The 27,819-nt window shown below is 40.1% G+C and overlaps 1 protein-coding gene and 1 long non-coding RNA gene across 4 annotated transcripts in view; one reads left to right on the forward strand and one right to left on the reverse strand.

Moving 5' to 3' along the window:
* The window catches only part of LOC142046621 (uncharacterized), a 107,177-nt gene that overhangs the window by 68,918 nt on the left and 10,440 nt on the right, over nt 1–27,819 (forward strand). The gene's annotated exons all lie outside the window — the stretch shown is intronic.
* The window catches only part of PTPN12 (protein tyrosine phosphatase non-receptor type 12), a 171,248-nt gene continuing 152,519 nt past the window's right edge, over nt 9,091–27,819 (reverse strand). For 2 of the 3 annotated variants that reach the window (XM_075064503.1, XM_075064504.1), the window contains 5 exons: nt 21,413–21,490; nt 15,746–15,837; nt 14,500–14,530; nt 13,374–13,490; nt 9,091–10,409 (listed from right to left, as the gene is read on the reverse strand). In XM_075064503.1, coding sequence (XP_074920604.1) covers nt 10,348–10,409; nt 13,374–13,490; nt 14,500–14,530; nt 15,746–15,837; nt 21,413–21,490 — 380 coding nt within the window. In that variant the 3' untranslated portion in view covers nt 9,091–10,347. Of the gene's footprint in view, nt 10,410–13,373; nt 13,491–14,499; nt 14,531–15,745; nt 15,838–21,412; nt 21,491–23,001; nt 24,997–27,819 lie in introns of those variants that run through there. The other variant, XM_075064505.1, reaches the window with a different exon arrangement.

Below are 27,819 nucleotides of genomic sequence, written 5' to 3' on the forward strand. Positions count from 1 at the left end.
GGAAATTTGAGGACTTCAGAAATCACTAAAGCTGCCACACCAAATCCTTTTCAGGTGACTTTTCTAAAAAAGGGAAGCTTGGATACAGGTTAAGATTTTGCAAAACTGCCAGCATGAATAATGGTCTCTATAGTATACCTACATTTAAAGTGGAAGATAATATTCCTTTATCAAACCTAAGCAGTCACTGACTCAGCCACCAGAGGAGGAACTACTTATAGCACTAACGAGACAACAAAAATACAAGAAAGTTTAATACACAAAAACAAAAAAATCCAATTGAAATGAGCAATATAGATTTGAGACTTGTTTAAATATTCATAATAGAAAGGCTGCAAGCACGCACAACAGATAGATAAGGAAAGATTAGAGAAGTATAATGAAGAATGGTATGCCGCTATCTCTCTAATAAATGGAAAGTCCAGATACGAGAGCCTGCTGAATGAATACTATGAAAGTAAATAATAATCCATTATGCCATACATGTGATTAATGTGTGATTAAATTATGAATACAGTCCAGTTACAGCGAGTAAGGCAATCTTTTTCCCCTGAGAGATTTGTTTAAGGGCATTTGGGTGTTTTGATTGAAAGAGAAATTCATTTTAACTTTACATGCATGTAGTGAGTGTTTACTTGTTTTTTTTGTTCAATATTAATGCACCTAAGTTATTCAAAAGGTACTATATATAATTAGAAAAATACTTAATAAAAACACAAGTGATGGAAAGTTAAACAACCAGGTTGCACAAAGTGATATGGAATTTGGTTGGAGTGATCAAGTTGGTTTTAGACCTGAAAGAACTGCTGCCAATATGAGAAGACTGTTGCACATTATTTGGGAAACAGAAATTGTATCTTAACTATTAACAGCCTATTCCATAAAGGAATTAAATAGGATTGAACAAGATTTGACCTTTTGAGGTGGCCTAAATTTGGATTGGCAGAGAATTTCCTAAGTGTATTGAAAATGTAACAAACCCCTCCACTCCAATGAGTTCAAGTGGTCTAACAGAAAATAACTTCTCCCTAAGAGTGAATAGGAAAGGGCATCCTACTCCTCACTCCTTCCCTTGGTATTAGAGCTGTTACTACTGCAATGAGGAAACAAATGATGGGAACAAAAGTACAGGTTTTTGGTTTTTTATATATATAATACAGGCAGAAGCTGTTATATTGGCTAAGGAAACTGCCACAATAGATCAAGAAATATACAGGTAATATGGATCTATTTCAAAATAGAAGGCCCCAATGCTGCATAGCTCTTAGCATTGCGCAGGCTCAGCTAATTGCCAGTGGCAAGTTTTGCCTTACATTAACATGGTCAATTTATTCGAGTCTCCAAAAAAGATTAAATATGTAAGTATAACAGATGAATAGCATATAGCAATTGTGTACAAAGTAAAGAAGTGGGAATAAGAACTCAAAGGTAATACAAACAAGATAGTTTTGGTTTCACAGTTCAAAACCTCAGTAATACTTCAATTTACTACTGAAGCACAGAAAATTCTCAGCTTTCTTATGCAAAACCAAATGCTGAGTAATGCTAAAGCAGTAGTTCTCAAACTTTTGCATTGGTGACCACTTTCCCACAGCAAGCCCTCTGAGTGTGAGCCCCCATAAATTAACACATTTTTAATATTTAACACTATTATAAATGCGGGTGGTGAAGTGGGGTTTGTGGGTGTAGGCTGACAGCTCATGACCCCGTGAGAGGTCATGACCCCCATTGCTAAAGAATGTATGCAATTCCAAAAAAAAAAGAATCTCTCGAATGTATTACAGATTGAAACACTACCAAATGGCCTTTATAAATGTTTGTGTACTATATAAGAGTGCCATGAGTTAAATGCAAAGTTACCTAGACACGTTGTACATCTTCCAGTTTTCAATCTGTAAATCCCAAGTATTATCTAACCTGAAAAATATGGAGCTGCCTAGTTACAATACATATCCAAATCACATGGCCGGCATACTTTTCACTTAATACGGGCTTCTACTGCAAACCTGCATTTGGATTGTCCATTGGCACTGGCAAGCTGGAGAGCTACTAGACCACTCTGCTGTATGCATTACTCTTTAAAGAGCCTGCAAGCAGGCCTAATAAGGTGGCAACCTAAGTTAACCATCTCTGGTGTAGACATGGAGGAACAAAATTCTGGTTCACCGTTTCCTGCAGATTACAGCTATCTGAATAGTTTGTTGGCCAGGCAGCCAGATAAGGAAGCCATTGGAAAGTGTGGTAAATATAGCTGCTGAGCTAGGCCTCACTGATGTCCCAAGGAAGCCAGAAAGACAGCAGTTGCAGGATGTAGGTTCACACTGGTAACAGGTTCCATTTGCTGAGGAAAAAAAAGATGGTTACTTGCTGTATTCCACTCAGGTGTGCATGTGCCCAGTGCACTGAAACCAGAAAATGTTGTTTACCAGTACCCATGGGGGCAGTGCTTGTGCCTTGTGGCTCTAGCCTCTGCCCTAGCTATTTAAGGGCAGTGCCACCCTGACCCAATTCCTTCACAGTGAAGACATCAGGAGTAGAGACTCCGATACAAAGGGGATGGAGTGTGGGTCAAGGAATACACGTCTCCCCCTATGTCCAGAGAACAATTATAATACAGCTACTTAACTGTCTTTTCCTTTAAGTGGTTGCAGACTTGTATTCTACCCAAGTGACTCACAAGCAGTGCTCTTATGACAGTGGTCCCCAAACTTTTCATGGTTGCGCCCCCCCGACCCCTGTCCATGATCCCCTGAGGCCCTTGGAAGCCACGACCAGGAGCGGGGTCATGGCTCCTGGGGGGAGCATGTGGACAGGGGTAAGGTGGCCGAGGCTGGAGCCACAACTGGAGGCAGGGCTGGGGCTGGGAATGGAGCCGCAGCTGCGGCCGGTACTGGGGCATAGCTGGAAGCTGAAGCTGCACCTGAGAGCTGCTGCCAGAGCAGAGTGGGGGGCGGAACAGGGCACCTCATGTCCTGGGGATCTTTGCCTTAAGATGTGGGACTTGGAGTCTACTGAAAGAATGGCTGCAGGACTGCTTTCCTGAAGTTTGCATCTGACCTAGATGCCAGGGTATATCAGATAGTGCCTGATAAAGGTATGTATAAAAGACCAGGTAGCAGCTCCGCACATGTCCAGTACTGAAACATAACTGATGAATGCTATCAGCATTGCTTGGACCCTTGTCTAATGAGCCCCCAATCTCTGAGAAGGCATAGTTTGAGCTACTTCACATGCTGATTTCCAGGAAGTTATCCACCTACAAATACTTTGCACAGAGACTGCCTGACCCTTCATCCAATCTGCATATGAGATAAACAAATGAGGTGATGCTTGAGAAGGCTTAGTTTTGTCCAGGTAGAATGCCAAGCATTCTTACATCCAACATGTCAAGTCACTGTTCATCCGAATTGGAATGTGGTTTAGGAAAGAACTCCACTACAGAAATCATTTAGCTGTTATACACAGAAAGCTGTCTTCTGGCACAGGAGGGATAGAGAACAGGTTGCTAGAGGCTCAAACTGAGCCCCTCAGGACAGTATTAAGGTCCCACAAGTGAACAAGCTCTTTCAGAGGTGGATGGAGATGAAGGATTCCCCTAGAAACCTCAACATCAAGGGCTTCAAGAAAAACTGACTTCCCTTCGATGAGTGGATGAAATGCCAAGATTGCTCCCAAATGAATTCTTAAACGAGGTGAGAGAGAGAGAGACCAGAATACTGAAGGTGAAATAGGTACTCTAAAACATCCTGAATACAGGCCGGCATCAGCTGAATTCCCCAAGCAAGGAACCAATCTGAAAAACGCTTCCACTTAGCCAAGCTGCTCTAGTACAGAGCTTCCTGCTATTAAGCAACAACTGTCGAACAGCTTCTAAACATCGTTCCTTCTCCTGCAGCCATGTAGCATCCACTCCATGAGATGTAAGTACTGAGCACTGAATGCAAAACTCCACCATAGTGCTAAATCAGCAGATTAGGATGAACTGACAGATTGAGACGGCTGGAGAACAAACACTGCCTTGGCCAAGTTGGACCAATGAGAATCACATTGGCATGATCCAACTTCAGCTTGAGAATGACCTGTGGGATTACTGGAATCAGAGGAAGGCATACATCAAAACTAATCCCCAACTAAGGTGGAAGGCATCAGTTAAGAAGCCTGAACTGAGATCCACTGGAGAGCAAAATTGAATGGCATTTCTTGCTGTGTCTCATTGCAAAGAGATCGAGATGACGCTAATGTCAACTTCTCTCTGTTCAGTGTGAGACCTAGAGATCCAATTCACATTACATCTCCTTGACCATGGGGGAGGAATTGTTCTCTCGACGTGCCTCTCACTAACCAATCTTGCAGGCATAAATGAGTATCTCTTTCTGAGATAATCTCATCTTATGGCCATGCATGCTGTAAAAAAACCAAATTGCTGAGGACAGGCTGAAAGGCAGTGCAATGTACTGATAAGTGTTGACCTGCCATGACAAATCTCAGGAGCCTTCTGTGGCTTATGAGGATTGCCATGTGGAAATAAGCATCCTGAAGGCCAGGACAACAAGCCAGTCTTCTCAAAGCAGGACGTTAGTTGCTAGGGTGACTTCATGGAACCTCATGTATCTGATATATCTGTTGAGTTGCGGAGATCAATGATAGATCTCCCTCCTTTCGATCTGTGGACTCAGAAATACTGGGAATAGAACCCCTTCCCCAGATGCTGTAGGGAACCTCCTCTATAGCTCCCTGCGCAAACAGCCTGGACCTGCTGAAGAAGTGTCTCATGAGAGGGGGTCCCTTGAAGGGGGGCAGCCAGGAGGGACATGCAGGAATTGTATCTCAGTGCTTATGCTGCCTTTGTCCATGGTAACCATATCCCAAGCACTGTAAAAGCAAGAGAGCTTGTTTCTAAACTGAGGAGACAGAAGCGCAGGACACCACTGGAATGCTGTCCTGGATATGCAAGTTAAAATGGCTGCATGCTGGACAGCGAGCTGGCTGAATGAAATTGGACCCAGAAGACCTTCACTTCTGTGACTTATGACCCTGCCTTTAAAAACCTTGCTACTTCTTGGGAAAGGATGTCCCTCCGACACCAGTGAGGAAGAATATTGCAGAATCATCTGGAGAAGAAGGGTTAGGGAACAACGGAGGCCAGCAGGTACTAGGCCAGGGACCCCTATCCTTACTGAGAGATTTGTGCTGGTCCCAGTACTGATGGTGATCCAAGGATTGAGAACAGTTCTTCGAAGGGGAAGGGGAAGAGGAAGAAGTCCCCAAACCAGAGCTTGAGAAGCTCTAGAAGTCATTTGGTGGGAACTGTGGAGCCACTCCTGAAGAAGAAATAACCGTCAGCCTCATCCAGAGCCCAATACAAAGAAGTCATCAGTGCCGAGGATGAATGAATAGTTGATGCTGTCAGTACTGGAGCAAATGACAGAGCCAAGACCGAGTTCAGCTGAACCGGATTAAAGTGTCTGTGGTAAAGACATCATCAGTACCAAAGACAGCATCCATGCTGATGAACCTCTCAATACCACAAAGAACTTTGACTGAGATGCTGCAGTCTTAGCCCCAGATGGTGTGGAATATGATGCTGACAAGTGAGACAGCTCTGCAACCCAACCAGACGTTGCCAGTGGCACAGCAGAAGAGACAGATGTAGAAGCCATGTCAGCTGACAACCCCTGGACTATAGGGGAATCAGGAACATAAAGGCAAAGCAGGTCTGACCCTGTTCCAATGGCATGGAGACTATTGGTGCCAATGCTGTTGTCATTGGTACTGGACTCTATGGGTGCCCAATGGCCAATACTGGAGGTGATGATACAGAGTCCAACTGATCTAAATGTGGTACTATGGAGGGCTACGTGGGCCATCTCTATAATACATACCAAAAGGAGTCTCAGTGCCGGTCAGCACTTCCCTTGGAAAACAATGAGGAGTCCCTTCAAGTCCTGGAACAGGCCTGGTTGGTCTCATGGGACCTCATCCTCGAAGGACCTGAGGAAGAAGAATGACCTCTCTTCCTGTTAGGGGATGCACCACATCTCAACCCAGTAACCACACAGTGTTGGCTACAAAGAAGAGTGCAGGGCCAGAGGACCTTAAGAGATCCCTGGTTCTGAAGCAGGGTTCATGGCCTGCTCTAAGAGGCGCTGTTTCAGACACAAGGGCCTGGTCTATACTACGCGTTTAAACTGAATTTAGCAGCGTTAAACCGATTTAACTCTGCACCCGTCCACACAACGAGGCCCTTTATATCGATATAAAGGGCTCTTTAAACCGGTTTCTGTACTCTTTCCTGAGGAGTAGCGCTGAAATCGATATTGCCATGTCGGATTAGGGTTAGTGTGGCCGCAAATTGACAGTATTGGCCTCCGGGTGGTATCCCACAGTGCACCATTGTGACCACTCTGGAAAGCAGTCTGAACTCGGATGCACTGGCCAGGTAGACAGGAAAAGCCCTGCAAAATTTAGATTTTCATTTCCCTGTTGCTCACGAGCTATCTGCATCAAGCTACAAGGTGGGCGATGCAGTCTCAAATCCAAAAAGAGCTCCAGCATGGTGGGACCATATGGAGGATACTGACGGATCGCTGTATGGGGAAGACAAATCGTCTATCAGGTCCGTTACGAAACCAAATGAGACAATGCAATTGAAAAAATCTCCAGGCATGAATACAGAGTCCACAGTCACAGTGCTGTTGACAAGTGTAATGGAAAGCCAAAAGAATGAGAAATGGACCGCTTATAATGCAGGAGGGAGGGGACTTGAGAGACTCCAGCCTATCCAACAGTCCCCGCAGTCTTCTGAAAAGTATTTGCATCTTTGGCTGAGGCTCCCAATGCCTGAAGGTCCAAAAACCAATGTTCACCGGGATCAGGGTATGTGTCGTCAATTTAGCACCCTCCCCCCCCCGAAATAAATGGAAAAAAACATTCTCAACCTTTTCAGTGTCACCCGATGTCCCACTGCATGCTGCGGTAGACAGGGGTGCTCCAGCGCCTGAAACGCTAGCTATCCCCTTCCCGAATGGCAAGACAGTACAGATATGACTGATATCCGTCTTCATCATCACCTGTGAAGGCTCCTGGCTGGCCTCGGTGAAGGTCGGCCGGGGGCGCCGGGTAAAAAGGGAATGAACTCCCGGCATCCCCCAGTAGATGTACAGAACGCTGGTACCATCCTGTTATCATAGCAACTGGAGGTTGAGCTCTACAGCCCCACCCCTTTCATGTCCTAAAGAAAAGATCTGTACTGCCCTGGACCTAATCATAGCAGCTGAGGCCTTTCTTCCCCTCAGTTAATCTAGCTAAAAAAGTCAAGTGTTCTTATCCTGCATTCTTTATTACTCATCACACAAAATGGGGGACATCTGCCACGGTAGCCCAGGAGATTGGGGGAGTGAGAACAAGGGTGGGGTTGTTGCAGGGCGAGGCGCCCCTAGAAAGATGCCGCTCACCAATGTCTGCGGGATCCTGGGCCTGACACGGAGCGGTGCTGTGCTCTCGGTTCTCTGTAACACTTGCCCATTCTAGCAAGGACTGACTATTTTAGACAAAATAAAGAAGGGACGACCAGGGAGTCATTCCCATTTGTCCATGCCGCCCCCGGTCGACTGCAGCAAAGGCCAGCCAGGACACCCATGACAGCAGCAATAGGTAACAGAAACAATTGATTAACTGCACGCCAATTTACAAATGGCATGGCAGACGGGTCATAGGAGGTAACCTCTCTGCTACTCTTGCAAAAGGTCACATGATGCCCTGCGTTGGCACTGCAGTACCGTGCTGTCAGCAACATCCAGTACACTAACTGGGTGACAGTGCAAAGCAAAACGGGCCTCCATGGTTGCCAAGCTATGGCGTCTGCCTGGGCATCCAGGAAAAAGGGTGCAAAATGATGTGCCGTGCTTCAGAGAAACAGGACTGAGTGACGACATTTACCCAGAATCACCCACGACACTGTTTTTGCATTGGGATCTCAACCCAGAATTCCAATAGGCAGGGGAGACTGCGGAAACTATGGGATAGCTACAGGATAGCTACCCACAGTGCAACGCTTCGGAAATCGATGCTAGCCTCTGTACATGGACGCACATTGCCGAATTAATGTGCTTAGTGTGGCAGCATGCACTTGACTTTATACAATCTGTTTTACAAAACCGGTTTATGTAAAATTGGAGTAATCCTGTAGTGTAGACATATCCAAGATCTCTTGTCAACTTTATCCTCTTCTTAAATGAACTGTATATAGAGAACCTTTCCTAAATGTGCCCCTCTTGCAGGCACAACAAAAACCCTGGTAGGGGCATCACCCAGGGCAACTATCCATGCTAATTACTATAACTTAACCTAAGGGTACTCCTAAGCTACACTAACAATGAACTATATACAATAAATTGTCAGAGAAACAAACAGTGTGAGGTGAAACACCACACAGAATGCTCCAACTCTAGCCTTGACTGCTGAAAAGGAACTAAGGGGAATGGGGCGTGCTGCCCTTTAACAGTGAGGGGAAGGGCCAGAGCACCATCCAAACAGGTACTGCTAAGCAAAATTCCCTGGGTTCCATGTGCTGGGCGACACACACCTCACTGCAACTACATGAAGAAACACCAATTCTACAGAAGCTCCTAGCAGGCTGCTAAATTAACTTCTCACTTTCTAAAGCTCTCTGTTGTGTACAGCAGTGAGCCTGAAATCAGAGAAACAGAGGAAAAATGACTAAATTGCCCCCCCACTGTGGTAGAAAAGACACCGTCAAATCCATGCCTAGTGTCCAGAACAGCAGATACTCATGTATGAAGGTTTCAGTCACTACTTTCATTAATAAAAACAGGTTATAATTTTTTTTTCATATGTTTTACTACTAAGCTCATTTCTACTTTTTTTTTTTTGCATTGTAATTAGGCAGAATCTCTAAGAAAGTTGACAGAAAATATATATTTTTAGCATCCATTAGGTTGAGTTTGATTTTTACAGTAATGAGCACTGAAGAACTGCAAACTTAAACAGCTGAATATGACCTGGCCAACCCCAAATGTACTCTAGTTCACTTTTGAATAATATACGTTCCTTATAAGTAAAAACACTCAATGAAATTTTGAGGTACTTTCTTTAATTTAAAGAGTCTATCATTATTACAGAAACAAAGTTTATAAGTAGAGAATCCTTATAAGGATTAATCCTTGGCATGGTATGCTGCCAAGATACAGTGTAGCTGCAAGGGTTCTATGTGAATCTTCGTATGATAAGTTGCTTTCACACATACACACACTTGCTGAATGATCAAAATACTACTTTTACCAGCACAATGGAAAATAATGGCTCTCAAATAGTCCCTTTACCAGTGTGTCCTGAAATGTTTGTACAAAAGTAGAAATACACACCATATTATACTGTAGCATTAAACCAGTTATTATGTAGGAAGTTTTTAGGAAATTCATCTCTATAAATTGAAACTTATGAAATATTAAAATGAAAACTAACGAGTGTTGGTTACTTAGAATGAGTTCTATTTTACTGGCAGGTCAGATAAATTTTTTTTTGTTTTTATAAATTTCTAAACCCAGATGAACTCAAACACTGAAGCAACATACATAGGCTAAGAGAATTCAATATTGTTCCAAGGCACTTACTGAATCTCCATGACTAGATGAAAACCAGAACAAATTAGGTCTGACCAACAGTATATAATATAAAAATAACCTTTTGCTTACAATTTACAAAACGTATTACAATCTTTCTCTCTGCAAACCTGCAATTCTGGCTGTATGTCAAGAATTTTTTTGTTTTTAAATCAGAAACGGTTTTCTAAAATTTCAGGGCAAATAATTTACAAATAAGATACACACGAATTTAGAACATGCAGAGATTTCTTACATCTTCTGTTAATATTTTATGATTGCAACTTTATCAAATTATATTCCTACTTGCCCTGTACATATACAAAATAATGCATACATGGTAATCAAAAGTTAGCAAAAAGTAGTCCTTAAACTCAATTTCTCAAAAGTATCACTATATTAACAAATGTCTACAAGCAGCGTGTAACAGGGTTAAAAGACATTAAGGCAATAATACTTGGAAGTCAAAAATAAACCATATGCAATACTTTCTCCTAGGTGTAATAAGGCAGGTAGATGGCCCCAGCAAAAAGTTAGGTTGTAATACTGGAATCCACTGTTGTGAATAATATTTAAGGTTTTATGTGGGATGTAAAGTAAAAAGTGTACCATTCTATAGTTATAACTACACTGTTGTGTGTTAGTCCCCAAAAAGTAAAGAGTGGAATACTGTTTGTTTAGTTTTCAGTGGCACTTGACTTTTCCAGAGTGACCATTTTCTTTTTCATCATGTCCATTCTGATGGTGGCTCTCTTGGTCCTCTTGGCTTTCCACAACGGTTACCAAAACCTAAAAACAGAAAATATTTAAATTCTGTCAACTTTGAAAAAAGCAAATTCAGAAATATTAGCATTGAGAAGAATTGCTATTGTTAAAGCTGTTTCAGCATCTCCCACTTAAGATACTCCTATTTTTCAGGGACTTACAAAAATTCATGTAGTCTCAACACAAGAGTTATAAATGCAAGATGCTTGTAATAACGACAAACATGAACGAGATACTTTTATATTTCACTATTTCAACTCACATTTGGAAGGTACTTAATCCACAATGCCAAATTACAGTCTTTTATAATTTGCTTATTTTATTCCCCCAAATACCATGATTTTGGAAAATTGTTTATTTCCTCAGGTTTTCATAACTATACAGTGAAAATGTGTGGTAATCATTAAAGCATAAATTTTGCAGACTCTATAAACATGCAAGTGAGGATCGATTACATAATTAGAAACCCAAATAATTGCATGAGTAAAATATGACAATACATGGACAGTTTCAAAAAGGAAATTCAAATAAAAGCACATTACAGTATGCTCCATTTCTGAAAGGAATATATTAAGAGATTCATATTTACAGTAGCTGCTCTACTTTATTGCAACTAGGAGATTAAAATTTACAGCACTAATTGTCAAAATCTTTAAGCGAGGTCTAGTGCCTAGTATAGCTAGGCCGGCAAACCCTTCTATTGCAGATATAGCTAATACTGTTAAAGTGCTTTTGCATTTTAGTAAAGTAACCCATAATAGCTTAATACCAAATCTGTTTATGTGTGTACTTTTAGAGTTTTATGCTCCTAAAGAATACAAGAACAGCCGTACTGGGTTAGACCACAGGTCCATATTGACCAGTATTCTGTATTCCAACAGTGGCCAATGCCAGGTGCTTCAGAAGGAATGAACAGAACAGGTAATTATCAAGTGATCCATTCCCTGTCGCCCATTCCCAGCTTCCGGCAAACAAATGCTAGGGACACCGTCCCTGCCCATCCTGGCTAATAGCCATTGATGGACCTATCTTCTATTAATTTATCTAGTTCTTTTTTGAACTCTATTATAGTCTTGGCCTTCACAACATCCTCTGGCTAATTGTTCCACAGGTTTACTGTGCGTTGTGTGAAGAAATACTTCCTCATGTTTGTGTTAAACTTGCTGCCTATTAATTTCATTTGGCGATGCCTAGTTCTTGTGTTATGTGAAGGAATAAATAACACTTCCTTATTTATTTTCTCCATATCTATTATGATTTTATAGACCTCTTCAATATCCCCTATTACTTGTCTCTTTTCTAAGCCAAAAAGTCCCAGTCTTATTAATCTCTCCTCATATGGAAGCTATTCCATACCCTGAACCTTTTCCAACTCCAATTTTTTTCTTTTTTTTTTTTCTTTCTTTTTTTTTTTTTGAGATGCGACGACCACATCTGCATGCAGTATTTGAGATGTGGGTGTACCATGGATTTATATAGAGGCAATATAATATTTTCTGTCTTATTATCTATCCCTTTCTTAATTATTCCCAATATTCTGTTAGCTGTTTTGACTGTTGCCGCACACTGAGTGGATGTTTTTAAGAGAACTATCCACAATAACTCCAAGATCTCCTTCTTGAGTGGTAACAGCTAATTTAGACCCCAATATTTTATATGTATAGTTGATATTATGTTTTCCAATGTGCATTACTTTGCATTTATCAACACTGAATTTCATCTGCCATTTTGTTGCCCAGTCACTTAGTTTGGTGAGATCCCTTTGTAACTCTTCTCAGTCTGCTCTGGACTTAACTATTTAAGTAATTTTCAATCATCTGCAAATTTTGCCACCTCACTGTTCAACCCTTTTCCCAGATCATTTATGAATGTGTTGAACAGCACAAGTCCCAGTACATATCCTTGGCAGGACTCCTCTATTTACATCTCTCCATTATGAAAACTGACCACTTATTCCTACCCTTTGTTTCGTATCTTTTAACCAGTTATCAGTCCATGAGAGAACCTTCCCTCTTATCCCATGACAGCTTACTTTGCTTAAGAGCCCTTGTCAAAGGCTTTCTGAAAAGTTTAAGTACAGTATATCCACTGGATCCCTCTTGTCCACATGCTTGTTGACTCCCTCTGAATTCTAGTAGATTGGTGAGGCATGATTTCCTTTACAAAAGCAATGCTGACTCCTCCTCAACAAATCATGTTCTTCTGTGTGTCTGACAATTCTGTTCTTTATTATAGTTTCAACCAACTTGCCTGGTGCTGAAGTAAGGCTCACCAGCCTGTAATTGCTGAGATTGCCTCTGGCGCCCTTTTTAAAAAATTGGTGTCACATTAGCTATCCTCCAGTCATCTACTACAGAAGCTGATTTATGACCGTTTACATACCACAGTTGTTAATTCTGCAATTTCTCATTTGAGTTTCTTCAGAACTTTTGGGTAAATACCATCTGGCCCTGGTGACTTATTATGGTTTAGTTTATCAATTTGTTCCAAAGCCTCCTCTACTGACACCTCAATCTGGGGCAGTTCCTCAGATTTGTCACCTAAAGAGAATAGCCCAGGTTTGAGAACTTCCCTTACATCGTCAGCTGTGAAGACCGATGAAACGAATTCATTTAGTTTCTCCGCAATGGCGTTATCTTTGAGTTCTCCTTTAGCATCTCAATCATCCATTGGCCCCACTGGTTATTTAGCAGGCTTCCTGCTTTTGATGTACTTAAAACACGTCTTGCAATTACTTTGAGTCTCTGGCTAGCTGTTCTTCAAATTCTCTTTTGGCCTTCCTAATTATATTTTTACACTTGATTTTCCAAAGTTTATGCTTCTTTCTATTTTCCTCAATAGAATTTAACTTCCATGTTTTAAAGGATGCTACTTTTTAAAAGTGCTACTAAATGGAATGCATATAGTGAATGAGTAAACATTTATATATTTATGTACTAAATTTAAACAAATACATAAAAGGGTCAGTTTTGAATGAATGGCAATTACCAATATCTGTGATTTCTACTGGAATTTCTGTAATTTGACCTCTTATATCAGTGGAACTGGAAAGAAGAATCTGAGGTATAGGATCAGCTGGTGTTTTGTCGCCCATTTCAAGATTATCTGGAAAACAAGAGATTTTAATATGTTAGGCAAGCAATTTTTGTGGCATTCTTAATTTCAAAATGATGCTTTCAAGTCAAACTTGATTTAAATTTTACCCTCTGTAGAAAACAGCCTTTATAAAATCTATGACTAATAGAAATGTTTTTATTCCAGTAGAAACAGTTTTTTCTTTTAACACTTCCCTAAAGTGTTTGTAACCCAGGCACTGCAACACTGAGAACTGAAAGTGCTTATAGTAAAGTTTCAGCAGTTGAACTAATACCACTGGTCTTCACTGACCAATCTTAGCAAAATCCACATATTAAAGTTTCACTTATTTCAATATGAAGTAAAGAAAATTTAAAAATTCCTTCCGTTTTTATCTTCTAACCAACTAGTGTCAAAGGTAACTATGTAAAATATGATTTAAATTCACAGTATCTTTAATATATTCATATAAGTAGCTGTATTCATGCTTTCCTTTCAGCTTATATTTGGTGCTTCTGAGCAACAGAACAGAATGCATTGTAAATACTTCAGGCTTTCACCAATTTATTTTGGAGCTTCATTAATGAGGTTAGAGTATTTGTGAAAATTAGCTCATATTGTAAAATAAAATGAAAATTAATTCAATATTTATATAGTACATACAGAAGTAAACGAGTAGTTTGGAAATGAAGGTGAAAAGATAAGACTTCGTTTGTATATTAGTATAACAGCTACAGTTGGGTAGGAATAATTTTTAAGTCAGGTTGTTGTAAACCTAACTATTATTGTGACAAAGTGCAATAGGCTATAGGCTACAAAAACTATTGTAGATTTAAAAAAGGATAAAGAATTTAAGATGTTTGGTGATTATGCAATGCACATCCCCTGCAGTTAGATCAATTCAGTAGCTAGTGCAAACAGGGTAACTAACTCCTTTTGGCCTCCCACCATTACTTCAAGGCAATTCACAGACTAGTAACAAGGCAACTTGTTAGTTTGAAAGTTTCATTTGTATTCAAGAAGTAAATCAATCACTTACCAAGTTTTACACATCCAGCTGTTTTCAAGCCCTGTTAATATGAAATATTGTATTTTAAATGTCTGTAGGATACCTCAAAATAATTTGTTAAAGAATGTCTGAGATTCAAGGTAAAAGCAAACATTTTTGGAAGGAGATACCATAAGCAGAATTGGAAAATTTTACACTTCCTACCAGTGGTGCAGTCAGGAGGTGGGCCCCCCCCACAAGAGGGTGGGGGGGCCCACCTCCTCCCATCCCTCCTAGCAGGCTTTGCGTAGGATGATGGAGGTTCTGGCTAGGGTCCACCCGGGGCCCTGGATGCACACCCAGCTCCGGAAAGAGATGCAGCTCTCCAGCATGCATGAGTCCCAGCACCTGTTCTCATCCCATTGCCCCACGCCAGGCCTGGCTCCCTGAGGAGGCAGGCCTACCTTTTTTGAGCAGCTCCTCTGCCGCCAAGCCGAACACTCGCTTGCCTGCCCCTCCCAGTGGTGGATTACCACTGGCTCATGCCTAGGGGCCCCAGCCAATTGGGGTGCCACCATCCCCCAATCTGCTCCACCCAGCACTTCTGCCAGAGGGTTAGGTGTGGGGGCTTGCCCTGCTTCGCTCACCTGGTGCTTCTGTTGGGGAATGAGGCCAGGGCGTGGGGGCTTGTCGGCACCAGAGCGGGGGCAAGCCCTGGTGCCTTGACCCCACTCCCTGGCTGGAGCACCAGGCAAACAGGAGGAGCCAGGCAAGCGCTGGGGCCGGAGGCTACAGAAAACTCAATGTAAAAGTATGATAGACTCATGATAACAAGAGCTGATAGTTAATACATGAATTACTACTAAAATCATTGTTTCCATTCTGGAATGCTGGCAAATTAATACAAGTTATGATGCATTAAAGATACTGTTTGAGTGTAGGTAGCATTTAACTCATTTCATAGAACGTTCAGTTTCTGATTTTAATTTTCACGCCTGTTTAAAGCTAGAAGAGCTCTGTGCTACCACTTCATCTAAAGTATTGGTGACAAAAAATGCAGAACGTTAGCACTCAAAATTCAGAACAACAGCATAGAAAAGCAGCTCAGGTTTAATTTTAAAAATTAAATTGATATAGGTTACCAGTTAAAGCAAAAGGGGGGAGTTAACTTGGGCAGTTGAAGTTTATCAACAATTATAAACATTAAAAAAAAAATATTCTTTTACATTTGGCTGTATATTAAAAAGGTTTAGTTCCAGAAGCTAAAAATTAACATGTACTTGTCACTCATACTTACTGTAGATTCTGTTTGTTCAGGAAGATTCTGATCTTGCAGTATACGCCTTTCAGCAGATTGTGAAAATGTAACAGGCTTGGTCAAAGGTGCATCTAATAAAAATGAAATTTTCAAATCAAAATATATTTCAGAAATGTAGACACTGTGATCTTCTGAGTTTCAATACCACAGCAAGGACCTTCTTAACAAAATTTTAGAGATAAATTACATTAACAACTTTTTCTAAGAGGTCTTTAAAACAAACAGTATTCACAATATTTCTAAGCAACATTTTGTTCAAGACACTTAATGAAGAACTTCCAAAATTACAAAGTGCCACCGATCAAAATGCAAAATCACAAAATTCCCTTTTTTGCTTAAAATTGGATAGAATTTCCTACAATGAGGGAATTCCAGTTGGTAGACAAATGGGTTAGTTTTTAGGTAAAATTAAAAAAATGCAATACATCAATTGCAAAAAAAATTATACCCTCAATATATACAACATGCAAAACTTGGATATGCATTGATAGAGTCCACAAAATTCTATTTTGACATCTCAGGCTAGAATACAACATTATATGCAAAAGAAATTTTAGAGGGAGAATCATAGGTATTTATAAAGTCACAGTTACAGATGGTACAAAACCAAGGATTACAAACCCAAAAATTCAGAGCTAGGGTTAGATCTGAAATATCACAAAATGTCAAGCCAAGGAAATGCACAAATAACCATAATTCTTCCCTGTAGTGACACCATACAAAAATATGATTCAGATTATGGCATTTTAGCATTTTTTTGTCTGAATTAAATGTTTAAAGACAGAATTTTCTTCTCACGTCTCTACAGGGCAGAAATAAGATTGTTTAGGTACTGCAACTATACATTTTCATATCTTAAGGTGCCTTGATTTCTTTCAGGTTTAACTTTCAGTCTGAATTTCCTGGGTTTGTGACACTTTCTTTTGAGATAATTACAGCATCCCTGATTTTTTTATTTTTTTTTTTAAAGCTTTAGCACTCAACCTTAATTCCATTTTAAACAATTTTTGTCTGCAAATTTCCTTTTAAAAATGGTTCTTACATGGGCACTACACAAATTCCAACAATGTTACGATGTGATAATTTTAATGGATTTGAAAATATGAAGCAAAAACCTTATTTTTTTATTTTAAATGTTAACTTTTATGACCAGATTCACCAGTATGCTTAGAAGTGCCAAGCAGTAAGAATGTACACACACCTTCTCCTTCATTAAGTTTTTCCTGTCCTCCAAACTCTCCTGTGTACAAACATGCCACCTAATTCTCCCAACTGCCTGGATCCTGCATATTCCCTTGTGCACCCCGTTTTCTCCTCCCTTTCTGCTCTCTTTGAATTGATCTGGTTCAACAGGTAGCTTTTGTGGAGATATAATTAGGATTAATGGTAATTTTTTGCCATTATTTTTCATAACAAAATTTGCCAGGGTTTAGTGCATTAAATCTTCAGAGAAACTGAAGAATTTGCCGTCATTCAAAATGGCCTTCATCTCCCATTGTTCTCAATGAGAGATGCCAAGTCGCACTCAAAATGGTGGCCTCCTATGTTGCCAGGAGGTAGAAGAGAACACTCCAGGAGAGATGCTCCTCTCAAGATCGTCACCAAGTAAGAGTTGTGGTTTCAGTCTGTCATGTCTCATTGTTCTCCATCATTTTGAAAGAGGGCTGTTCTTTGTGGATTTTCTATAGATCATTATTTACTATTTGCTGAATGAGAAACTTTTAGTTACAAAAAGTAATTGGGGAATTTAATTTTTTTTTTTTTTTAATTCTTTAAATGTAGCCTGGACAAGATTTCAGTGAGTTTTAACTATGTCAGAAGTGTGAAGGGTCTGCATTATTCCATTACAGAGATCATTCAGGACAAAAAAATTGTTTGAATAGGATGCTAACTTGCTTAAGGAGCCCATTTTAATTAATTTTGATTCAGACAAAACTGATTTATTTATGAATTCTCAGAAAATAAATACTACGCTCCAGGAGTAAGTGCTCTAAAATCCAGTTCATCCTTAACTATGGATCACAAATGGCACTTTCACAGCTCAGGTAATTTCTATAGGAATTTTTAATGAATCAGTAAACTCAGAGGTTGTACCATACGACTGGAGAATTGCTAACATAGTTCCTATTTTTAAGAAAGGGGAAAAAATGTGATCTGAGTAACTATAGGCCTGTTAGTTTGACATCTGTAGTATGTAAGGTCTTGGAAAAAATTTTGAAGGAGAAAGTAGTTAAAGACATTGAGGTCAATGGTAATTGGGACAAAATACAACATGGTTTTACAAAAGGTGAATCAATGCCAACCAACCTGATCTCCTTCTTTGAGAAGGTAACAGATTTTTTAGACAAGGAAACCACAGTGGATCTAATTTACCTTGATTTCAGTAAGGCATTTGATACGGTTTTCACATGGGAAAGTTATTAGGTTAAATTGGATAAAGATGGGGATCAAATGAAAGTTGAAAGGTGGATAAGATCTGGTTAAAGGGAACTACAACGGGTCGTACTGAAGGTGAACTGCAGGCTGGAAAGAAGGTTACTGTGGAGTCTCCTCAGGGATCCGTTGTGGGACCAATTTTTATTTAATCTTTTTATTTATTGACCTTTGGAGCCTAAAAAAGTGGAATGTGCTAATAAAGTTTGCGGATGACACAAAGCTGGGAGGTTATTGCAAACGCAGAGAAGGACCAGGATATCATACATGAAGGATCTGGATGACCTTCGTAAAACTGGAGTAATACGTAATAGGAAGAATTTAATAGTGAGAAATGCCAAGGTCATGCATTTAGGGAATATAAGATTTTTTATAAATTGAGGGACACATCAGTAGGAAGTACCAGAAGAGTGAAAGGACCTCGAAGTATGGTTGATCACAGGATTACTATGAGCCAACCAAGTGTGATACAGCCTTAAAAAAGCTAATGGGTTTAGGATGCATCAGGCGAGGTATTTCCAGCAAAGACAAGGAGGTGTTAGTACTGTGGTATAAGGCCACTGGTGAACATCATTTGGAATACTGTGTGCAGTCTCTGGTCTCCATGTTTACGGAGGATGAATTCAAACTGGAAACAGGTACAGAGCAGGGCCACTAAATGATCCGAGGAATGGAAAACCTGTCTTATGAAAGGAGACTCAAAGAGCTTGGCTTGTTTAGCCTAACCAAAAGAAGGTTGAGGGGGGATATGATTGCTCTTTATAAATATATCAGAGGGATAAATATTAGGGAGGGAGAGGAATTAAAGGTTAGTACCAATATGGACACAAGAACAAATGGATATAAACTGGACACTAGGAAGTTTAGACTTGAAATTAGACGAAGGTTTCTAAGCATAAGAGGAGTGAAAAGACATCTGGCTTTAAGACTAAGCTTGATAAGTTTATGGAGGGGATGGTATGATGGGATAGCCTAATTTTGGCAATTAATTTGGCAACTCATCTTTGATTATCAGCAAGCAAGTATGCCCAGTGGTCTGTGATGGGATGTTAGATGGGAGTGGGATCTGAGTTACTACAGAGAATTCTTTCCTAGGTGGTGGCTGGTGAGCCTTGCCCACATGTTCAGAGTTTAACTGATTGCCATATTTGGGGTTGAGAAGGAATTTTCCTCCAGGACAGATTGGCAGAAGCCCTGGAGGTTTTTCGCCTTCCTCTGCCGGATGGGGCATGGGTCACTTGCTAGAGGATTCTCTGCAGCTTGAAGTCTTCAAACCACAATTTGAGGACTTCAATAACTCAGACATAGGTTAGGGTTTTTTTTACAGGAGTGGGTGGGTGAGATTCTGTGGCCTGCATTGTGCAGGAGGTCAGACTAGATGATCATGGTGGTCCCTTCTGACCTTGAAGTCTATGAGTCTATACAAAATTCTCTAGAGCATTACCAATCTGCTCAGACCTGATTTACATTAACTCCTTTTACTTATTTACTAATTAAAGCCATTGCTGGGTTTATAAGTGAAGTATACACACACAGTGACTGATTTATTAGAGTTGGAAGTGTTATCTGTTTCAATACGTTACAGTAGCACTGTGCTAAATACATGTAACAATATCGGACTGGACTGCTGCTTCTGCTGGACACAATGGAGTCAGGCAACAAGGAGCTGTAAACAGCTCCCTTATTCTCTGCACAGCCCTAGACATTGCTTAGAGCAGCCTAATGCTATTCTATGATAGGGACTGTTGCTAGCTGTCATAAACAGATGGTTAAGGGTTAATGCCTCTTTTACCTGTAAAGGGTTAAAAAGTTCACCTAGCCTAACTAACACCTGAGGAACCAGTGGGGGAACAAGATGTTTCAAAAGGAAGGAGGGAAGTTTTTCCTTTGTTTAAAGTTTCAGTTTCACCTGGAGTGAAAAATATGAAGGAACCAGCCTCTTATCAGAGTAGTAAAGTTTTAGAAAGGAATAAATAGGGTTATGTTTATTTCTTTGTAACCTGTCTTATGCAATTAGAGGTAGAATCAAATTGGGTATTTGGGTATTTTTTTGTGTAACTAAATTTGTGCCCAGGGGAACATCCTCTGTGTTTTGAATCTGTTGTCTGTGAGAGTAGCTGGTATGCTAGTCTCTCCCAGAGGGTTTTCTTGTATCTTTCTTTTCTTTAATTAAAAGCCTTTTTCTTAATACCTGATTGATTTTTCCTTGTTTTTAGATTCAAGGGGATTAGATCTAGACTCACCAGGGATTGGTGGGAGAAAGGAAGGGGGATGGTTAATTTCTCCTTGTTTTAAAATCCAAGGGATTGGATAACTGGACTCACTGGAATAGGTGAAGAGTCTGCTCAAAGGCTAAGCCCAGGGAGGGGAAAGGTTTCAGTGGGAAAGGGATGAATCCCCCAGAAAAAAAAAAAAAAAATTTTTTCTGAAAATTCTGGATGGTGGCAGCGATACCAGATCTAAGCTAGTAATTAAGCTTAGAAGTGTCCATGCAGGTCCCCACATCTGTACCCTAAAGTTCAGAGTGAAGAAGGAACCTTGACACCAGCTGATTTGAAGGATCATCTATCAGATGAGGAGAGAGTAGTACAGCATACACCAGCCACACTCCCTCCTCAACCCCTGCATTAGAGGTTACAAGTGTACTGAAGAAGCAGACAAGTAAATCTTTAGTGGAGAGGGGGAAATACAGCCACACTTCTATCCCTGCACCAGTCTCTTCAAACTATCCTTAACATAGTGTTACAAGTTTTTAGTATAGTGTATTTTAAGAACATATCCTTTTTTCAGGAAATGTTGACAAGCCATAAACTCAATTTTTATCAGCACTCCCATCAGCTGTATCCAGGTACATGTATTAATGTATTACTATGCTAAATGGATGTAGGTATAGAGAGCATAACGATCAAGTTTGCAGATGACACAAAGCTGGGAGAGGGGATGCCCATACTTTGGAGGATAGAGCTAAAATTCAGAGGGATCTTGATAAATTGGAGAACTGCGCTATAGAGAACCAAATGAAATTCAACAGAAACAAATGTAAGGTGCTACACTTATGGGGGAAAAATGCATAGGTGGGGAAACTGGCTTGATATCTTTTTAATTCTTTAAAACAAACAAAAAGCAGCAGCACCCAGAACTACTGTATTGAACTGGTATTATTCAGAATTATTTTATTCCCCAAACCTGTAAAACGTAACAGAAGAGACTCACTCTGTTCACTTGCTAATACAAATGATTCTGGTGTTCTTTCTGGTAGTGGGGGAGAGGAGTCTTCACTCACATCAGCATCTAAAATCAAATGTATTACTGTAGTTAGACAAACTGAGAATGATGTAGCTTTGTTTAAACAAACAGAATTTTTAACAACACTTAATAGGTCAATTTTTACAAGACCACAGTATAAGGCATTGTATAAAGAAAAGTTTAAAACCAAATACAGATGCAACAAACAGGTTTATACAGCAAATGAAACCATTTCCTCTATCACTCTCATATTTTAAGCGTGCAAACTCTTTGGGGAAAGGGCAGTGTCTCTGTACTGTTCAGTAATTAGTTCACTGATAGTGTTCAGCAAATCAAATAGATGAAAAACTACTTTCTGTTCAGATGCCTAATGTTCTTCAATTTGTACTTGGAGGGGGAAGAGTATCTCCTTAGTGGTGTTTGAAAAGTTTTTAGTAATAAGCTCAAAACAGTAATAGAAATAAAGGAAAAAATAAAAAAGTTACTCTGCCTGTTTAGAGCAATGAAGCAAAAACAATGTTCTGTGCTACCCACTCTGAATTTAAAGAGAATTAGGATGTCTCTGTACTGGAGAGCTCTGCTATTGCTTCTTGAACCTTGAGGGTTGTGTCAGTGCCAATAGCAATAGCCCAGTGTATCCACAGTAGCCATTTAGTTTTACTTACAGTTCTGCCCTGTGATAAAAGAAGAAGAAGGGGGCAACTCCCTTTTATGGACACCCAGCCAGCCAGTTAGCTACAAAATCCCTGTTAGTAGCTGTTCTCTACTTGCTTTACCTGTAAAGGGTTAAAAAGCCCACAGGTAAAAGGAGGGAGTGGGCACCTGACCAAAGAGCCAATGGGAGGGCTAGAACTTTTTAAAATTGGGAAAAAAAATTCCCTATGTGTGTGTCTGTTCTCTGGAGAGAGGAGACACAGAGCAGCAATGCTGTAAGAAGCTTTAAACCAGTTATGAAAAATCATCAAATCATACCAAGGAATTTCTTATCTGAACCCCAGATAAGCAAGTACATCAGGGAATGTCTAGGAAGATGTGATTAGGTTTCTCCCTTATTTCTTTATAGCTTGTGGACGACTCTGTGCTAACCCCAAAATGCTTTTGTTTCGCTTGTAACCATTAAGCTGGACCTCAAGAAAACTATTCTTGATGCTTAATTATTATATTTGCTCTTTTAAAATCTAGCAATAGCCTAAGTTCCAAATGTATTTTCTTTTTGTTTTTAATAAAATTTACCTTTAAGAACAGGATTGGGTTTGTGTGTCCTAAGGTTTGTGCTTGTTTAATTAGCTAGTGGCAACAGCTGATTTCCTTTGTTTTCTTTCTCAGCTCTTCCCCAGGGATGGGGGAGGGAGTGTAAGGGCTCGCAGGTACCCACAGGGAGGAATTCTCATGTGTGCCTTCCTGAGTCAGAAGATTTTTTTGTTTTTTGGGCGCACTTGGGTGGTGGCAGCATCTACCCATCCAAGGTCAGAGAGAAGCTGTAATCTTGGGAGTTTAATACAAGCCTGGAGTGGCCAGTATTTATTTTTAGAATCCTTGCGGGCCCTCACCTTCTGCACTCAAAGTGCCAGAGTGGGGAATCAGCCTTGACATGCCTCACGTCTATACACAGCACACTAATCAACCTTTGTAGGCACACTGCCTCTCGAGTTTCTAAGCCCACAATTTCAGGTTTCCTGAAACAATGGCTTGCTAGATATTTGAAAAATGTTTCTGCAAGCCCATGGAAATTATGAGAGAAGAGGAGCCAAAATCCCAACTCCTTTAGAAACATAACCATTCATATCCATGGCCTGTTTGCAAAACGGAAACAAAATAAGACAATTTTCTACTGGAGGTAAGAGAAGACTACTATTTGTTATTAAATATTGTTTTCTTTGCCGGTGGTGGGTTTAACTTTATGCAACAGCTGTTGCTGATCCCATTTTGTAAATGTGTATGATTTTGATTGAAGATATTATAGAAAATGAGGTAGTCTGGTGTCCAGTGAGATTTAATGATACTATGAAGGATAAAATTTCATTAAGCAGAATAATTTAACAGATATACTGAAAACCATCTTTATTTAACAACACATACAGGCCAGCTGAAGTAATCAATGCAAAACGCATAATAAAACAAACAGTTTGTAACTAGATACTGTAGGGAAAGGAATTGCATATTCTGTGGATTCTCATTGTCTTTTTCTTAGTTCTGATGAGGGGCAGAGTTGCATAGGAATGCCCAGGAAGAAGCAGGTAAGAATGGACAGTACAATACGTAGTGCTCATGTCTAATGGCATTGTACTGAAGAGCTGGAACAGAATGCACATGCAGGGAGCCAGAGGGGAACAAACTGGAATTTGCCTCTTGCTCTGCATTTATTTCCTGTGAAGAGCTCTCTGTGGTACTCTTTTTCCAGTAGGCTCATTTCCCTGTCACAATAGATATATTCCATTATGGCTTCCTTGTTCTCTTCCCTGAATGTACACAAAAAAGGTTGACTGTCCTCAAACTTCAATTTCTTGTCCTTCACCTCAAATTCTATTGCTGTATATTTTCACACTCCTATGATGGTCACCATTTCATCTCTCGCTCTGCTTTAGCAGAAGACAGGTCAAGCATCTGCTCCTTGTGGTGCTGCCTGTTCACTATCTTGGTGTAACTAACATTTCCAAATTGTGGCCTTGATGCAGTAGTGGTTTCTAAACCGAGAAATAAGGAGAGAGTCAACAGGCATATTAATGTATTGACCACCCTTGAGGTATCAAGGAGTGTCATAAAAGTAGCATTAATTTCCCTTTTAAATTCAAAGTCTAAAGATAATCTGTAAAAGATTTATTTTAGAAAACTGAATATGAGCCCTTTTTGCTTCATTATGATTTAGAAAACTTTTGAGTTCGTATTTTTTACCTGTCGCCTTTGAAATATCAGGAATACGAATTTATGTCTTTCCCAGTTTTGATGGAAGACTTACTGGATATTTCCAGAGAACATATAGTCAGCTCTCACATCTTAACAGAAAGTTAGGGCATGCTGAATTTTTAACAAAGGTTTCCTTTTTCCAAAATGTTAGTGACAGAACAAAAGTGGCTACAAATACCTTCCTCTTTTCATTGTTAAGCTTTTACTCTAAGCTCTTATGACATTAATTCAGAGGAGTAAATTAACAGCAATATATCTTGTTTAGAGGACCTTTCATCTCCCAAGTCCTCATTCAAAACTTGCACATCAGCTTGTGTCCAGAAAGAGACACTGCAAAGAGATCTTTCAGCACCCAGAACAGTTCTGGATAAGCCTTTATCCACATCAGTTCTGGATTTGGACCCATATGTCCTTTCCACCTTTCCTTGTTCCTCAACAGCACATTGACAGCTTTTTGATGCTGTCCAAAATGAACTCAGACTATAGATGATGATGTGCTGAGAATATTATCAAGGCGTCAAAAATAGGTGTCTTCCATGCTGCTGTGGTGCAACTGTCAACATTCCAGGCCTTGTTGCACTGGACCTTCAGATCCTTTGTCTTCTCCCAGAATTAATGATACTTTTGGCGAGACATTTGGAACCCAGCTGTAAAACATGATATTATGGATCAGTTCAGCTGGGAATAATCTGCTGGTTGCTCCAGGTTCTCATGAACACCCAAACACTTCCAAGTCAGCTGGATGCACATTTAAATGATGGTTTCTTCTGACATACTACAAAAGTGGCCTGATAACTCAAGAGATTGTGAAAACACATGTACTGACATCCCAAGCACGTGCAATCCAATTTGAATGGGTGAAAGGCTTCTACCAAATTTGACCCTTGTACAATACAGAAGCACCTAAACAACGATCACTGCACTGTAATGCATGCTAATTGCACTGTTGCAGCTGTTATGCCAGCACTGTTCTCTACCCTGGTGATGCAATGGCGGAGATGAACAGATATCACAATTAACTCAAACGACATCCACGAAGTCCATGAGCACTGGTGCACTGTTGAAAGTCTGGCATGTGGACTTGCTGGCATGCCTGTAACACTGGTTAGCATGCCAAATTTTTCTAGTATAGACAAGAAAAGTTCACACACATGTATATGATCTCTTCTTTAGGGCTTTTAACTAATTATTAGCACTTTCATCTCATAGTACTTTACAACAAAGTAAGCATCACAAATAGCCTTTGTGCGGTTTGCACAGGGTGGCTGGCCTCTTAAATGAAGTGGATCCAGCTTCTCTGGAGACTAAGAAGTGCACCTAGTTGGGAGTCTAATGAAGGGGCAGCTGGCACCTGATTGGGAGTATAATTAGAGAGAAGACAAGACAGGAGAGCTTGAAAAGGACTGGGAAGGACTCTACAAAAGGAAAAACTGCACGACAGCTCCTTAGAATCTAGGCCCAGGGAGGGCAGGAATAAACTATCTAGCTATGAAGAACAGCAAATCCCATCAGAAAGAAGACAGGCCCAAGATGTGAGGAGTAGCAGAAAGACTTCAGGAAGTGGTATGTCTGGGAAGGGAATAAACTGGGACGAACTGGAAGCAGCAGCACAAAACCATAAGAGGAAGGTGCAAAGTCTGAAGAATCTGGTATAATAGGCTGAGACTGAGAAAAATAAAACCCCAATGAAAAAGCTGTTTGAAACATAAGTGTCTGCATGATAATCTTTAACAGACAACATGGTGCATAGTCCTAGTGTGACATTGTGGAGGATGACTCCTGTTCACCTATACATGGTTGTGTTTAAAGGAGAGTCCCACGAAATACAAAGAAACCCATCATTTTAGGGGTGGTGCTCCGCTGAGGCCTGCTCCATTTGAATCTTTTTGTCAGAAAGGCCGAACTGCTACTGCAGCACTGAAAATCTTTATCATACAACCAAAGCATAAAGCCTTAATAGTCGTTCAAGGGCATTAAACACAATTTATAATCCTCATTTTAAGACCAGCCCTTGAATGTTTTTGCACCAGCATATTCTCTAATACAACACAATTAGTTACCAGGAAGAACTGCATTTGACCATTAGTTGGGGATTGGTCCTGCTTTGAGCAGGGGGTTGGACTAGATGACCTCCTGAGGTCCCTTCCAATGCTGATATTCTGTGATTAAACATGGTTCAATCAGCATAATACAAGGGAGACAGGTGAACCCACAATGACCAGGCAGCAAATATATGACAAACTAGAATCTACCACAGTTTAAAAACCTTAAAGGGGGAGAGTCCTCTGCCTAAAATGTTTTATCAAGTCTTCTAGAAACCATAGTTCAGACTTCATTTTTAAGTTCGCTCACACACGCCTCTGATGCAGTATTTCCATTGATCAAGCCTCTGGGTGCTGTGTTCTTCTTAAGTATCAGAGGGGTAGCCATGTTAGTCTGGATCTGTAAAAGCAGCAGAGAATCCTGTGGCACCTTATAGACTAACAGACGTTTTGGAGCATGAGCTTTCGTGGGTGAATCTGACGAAGTGGGTATTCACCCATGAAAGCTCATGCTCCAAAACGTCTGTTAGTCTATAAGATGCCACAGGATTCTCTGGTGTTCTTCTTAGTCTATCATCACCTTTATACCACACCTTGCATTCCCATCTTATTTACTTTTATGTCCTCACAGTATCCCTGCCAGGAGAACATGGCTAACATGTTCAGACATGAGGAGATAGACTTGATTATCGTCATATCTTGGGACTGACAGTAGCAAAACAGACAAAGCAACAGCCCTGGGTGAGAGCACCAAAAGTCTGAGTAGAAATACATTGAAAATAAACAGTTTAATATGAATTTACCTGTTTTTTACTAGTCTCGAGAAAGACCATTTTGGCAGATATGCTAAATAGGGGATGGAAACAAAGGGTATTTGCTTTTTGGTATGTGTCTGATGATTTTAAAAAACCTTAAAATAGGAATTAGCTACTTTTAACCCTTAGACTACATGCAAGCTATACTTCTCTTGTAAAAAGAACTTAATTCTGAAGTACCTGTAAAAATAGGGTTTTTTTAGATTTGTCAAAAGGTAATATTCTTTTGAATGTGTGTCGTATTTCTGACAGAAGCATAACCTAGGAAAAAATATGAAAACTTTCAAAATGCTTCTCTGAAGCAGCAGCAAGGCATCACCTTTGTTTACAAAAGTTGACTTCAACATCTCATATCACTGAACATCTTCCCCTCATTTTGGGCCATTCAAAGATGGTCAGACACACACACACACACACTCCTTATAATTACATTAACTTTAAAAAGGCATCAACTAAGAATGGACACTCTGGGTCAGATCAATAGTCCATCTAACTCAGTATCCTGCATTCCAACAGTGGCTGGGGCAGATGCTTCAGAAGGAATGACCAGAAAAGACGGTTACTCACCTTTGTAACTGTTGTTCTTCGAGATGTGTTGCTCATATTCATTCCA

Source organism: Chelonoidis abingdonii, chromosome 1 (assembly GCF_003597395.2).
Source record: "Chelonoidis abingdonii isolate Lonesome George chromosome 1, CheloAbing_2.0, whole genome shotgun sequence".
Lineage (NCBI taxonomy): Eukaryota > Metazoa > Chordata > Testudines > Testudinidae > Chelonoidis > Chelonoidis abingdonii.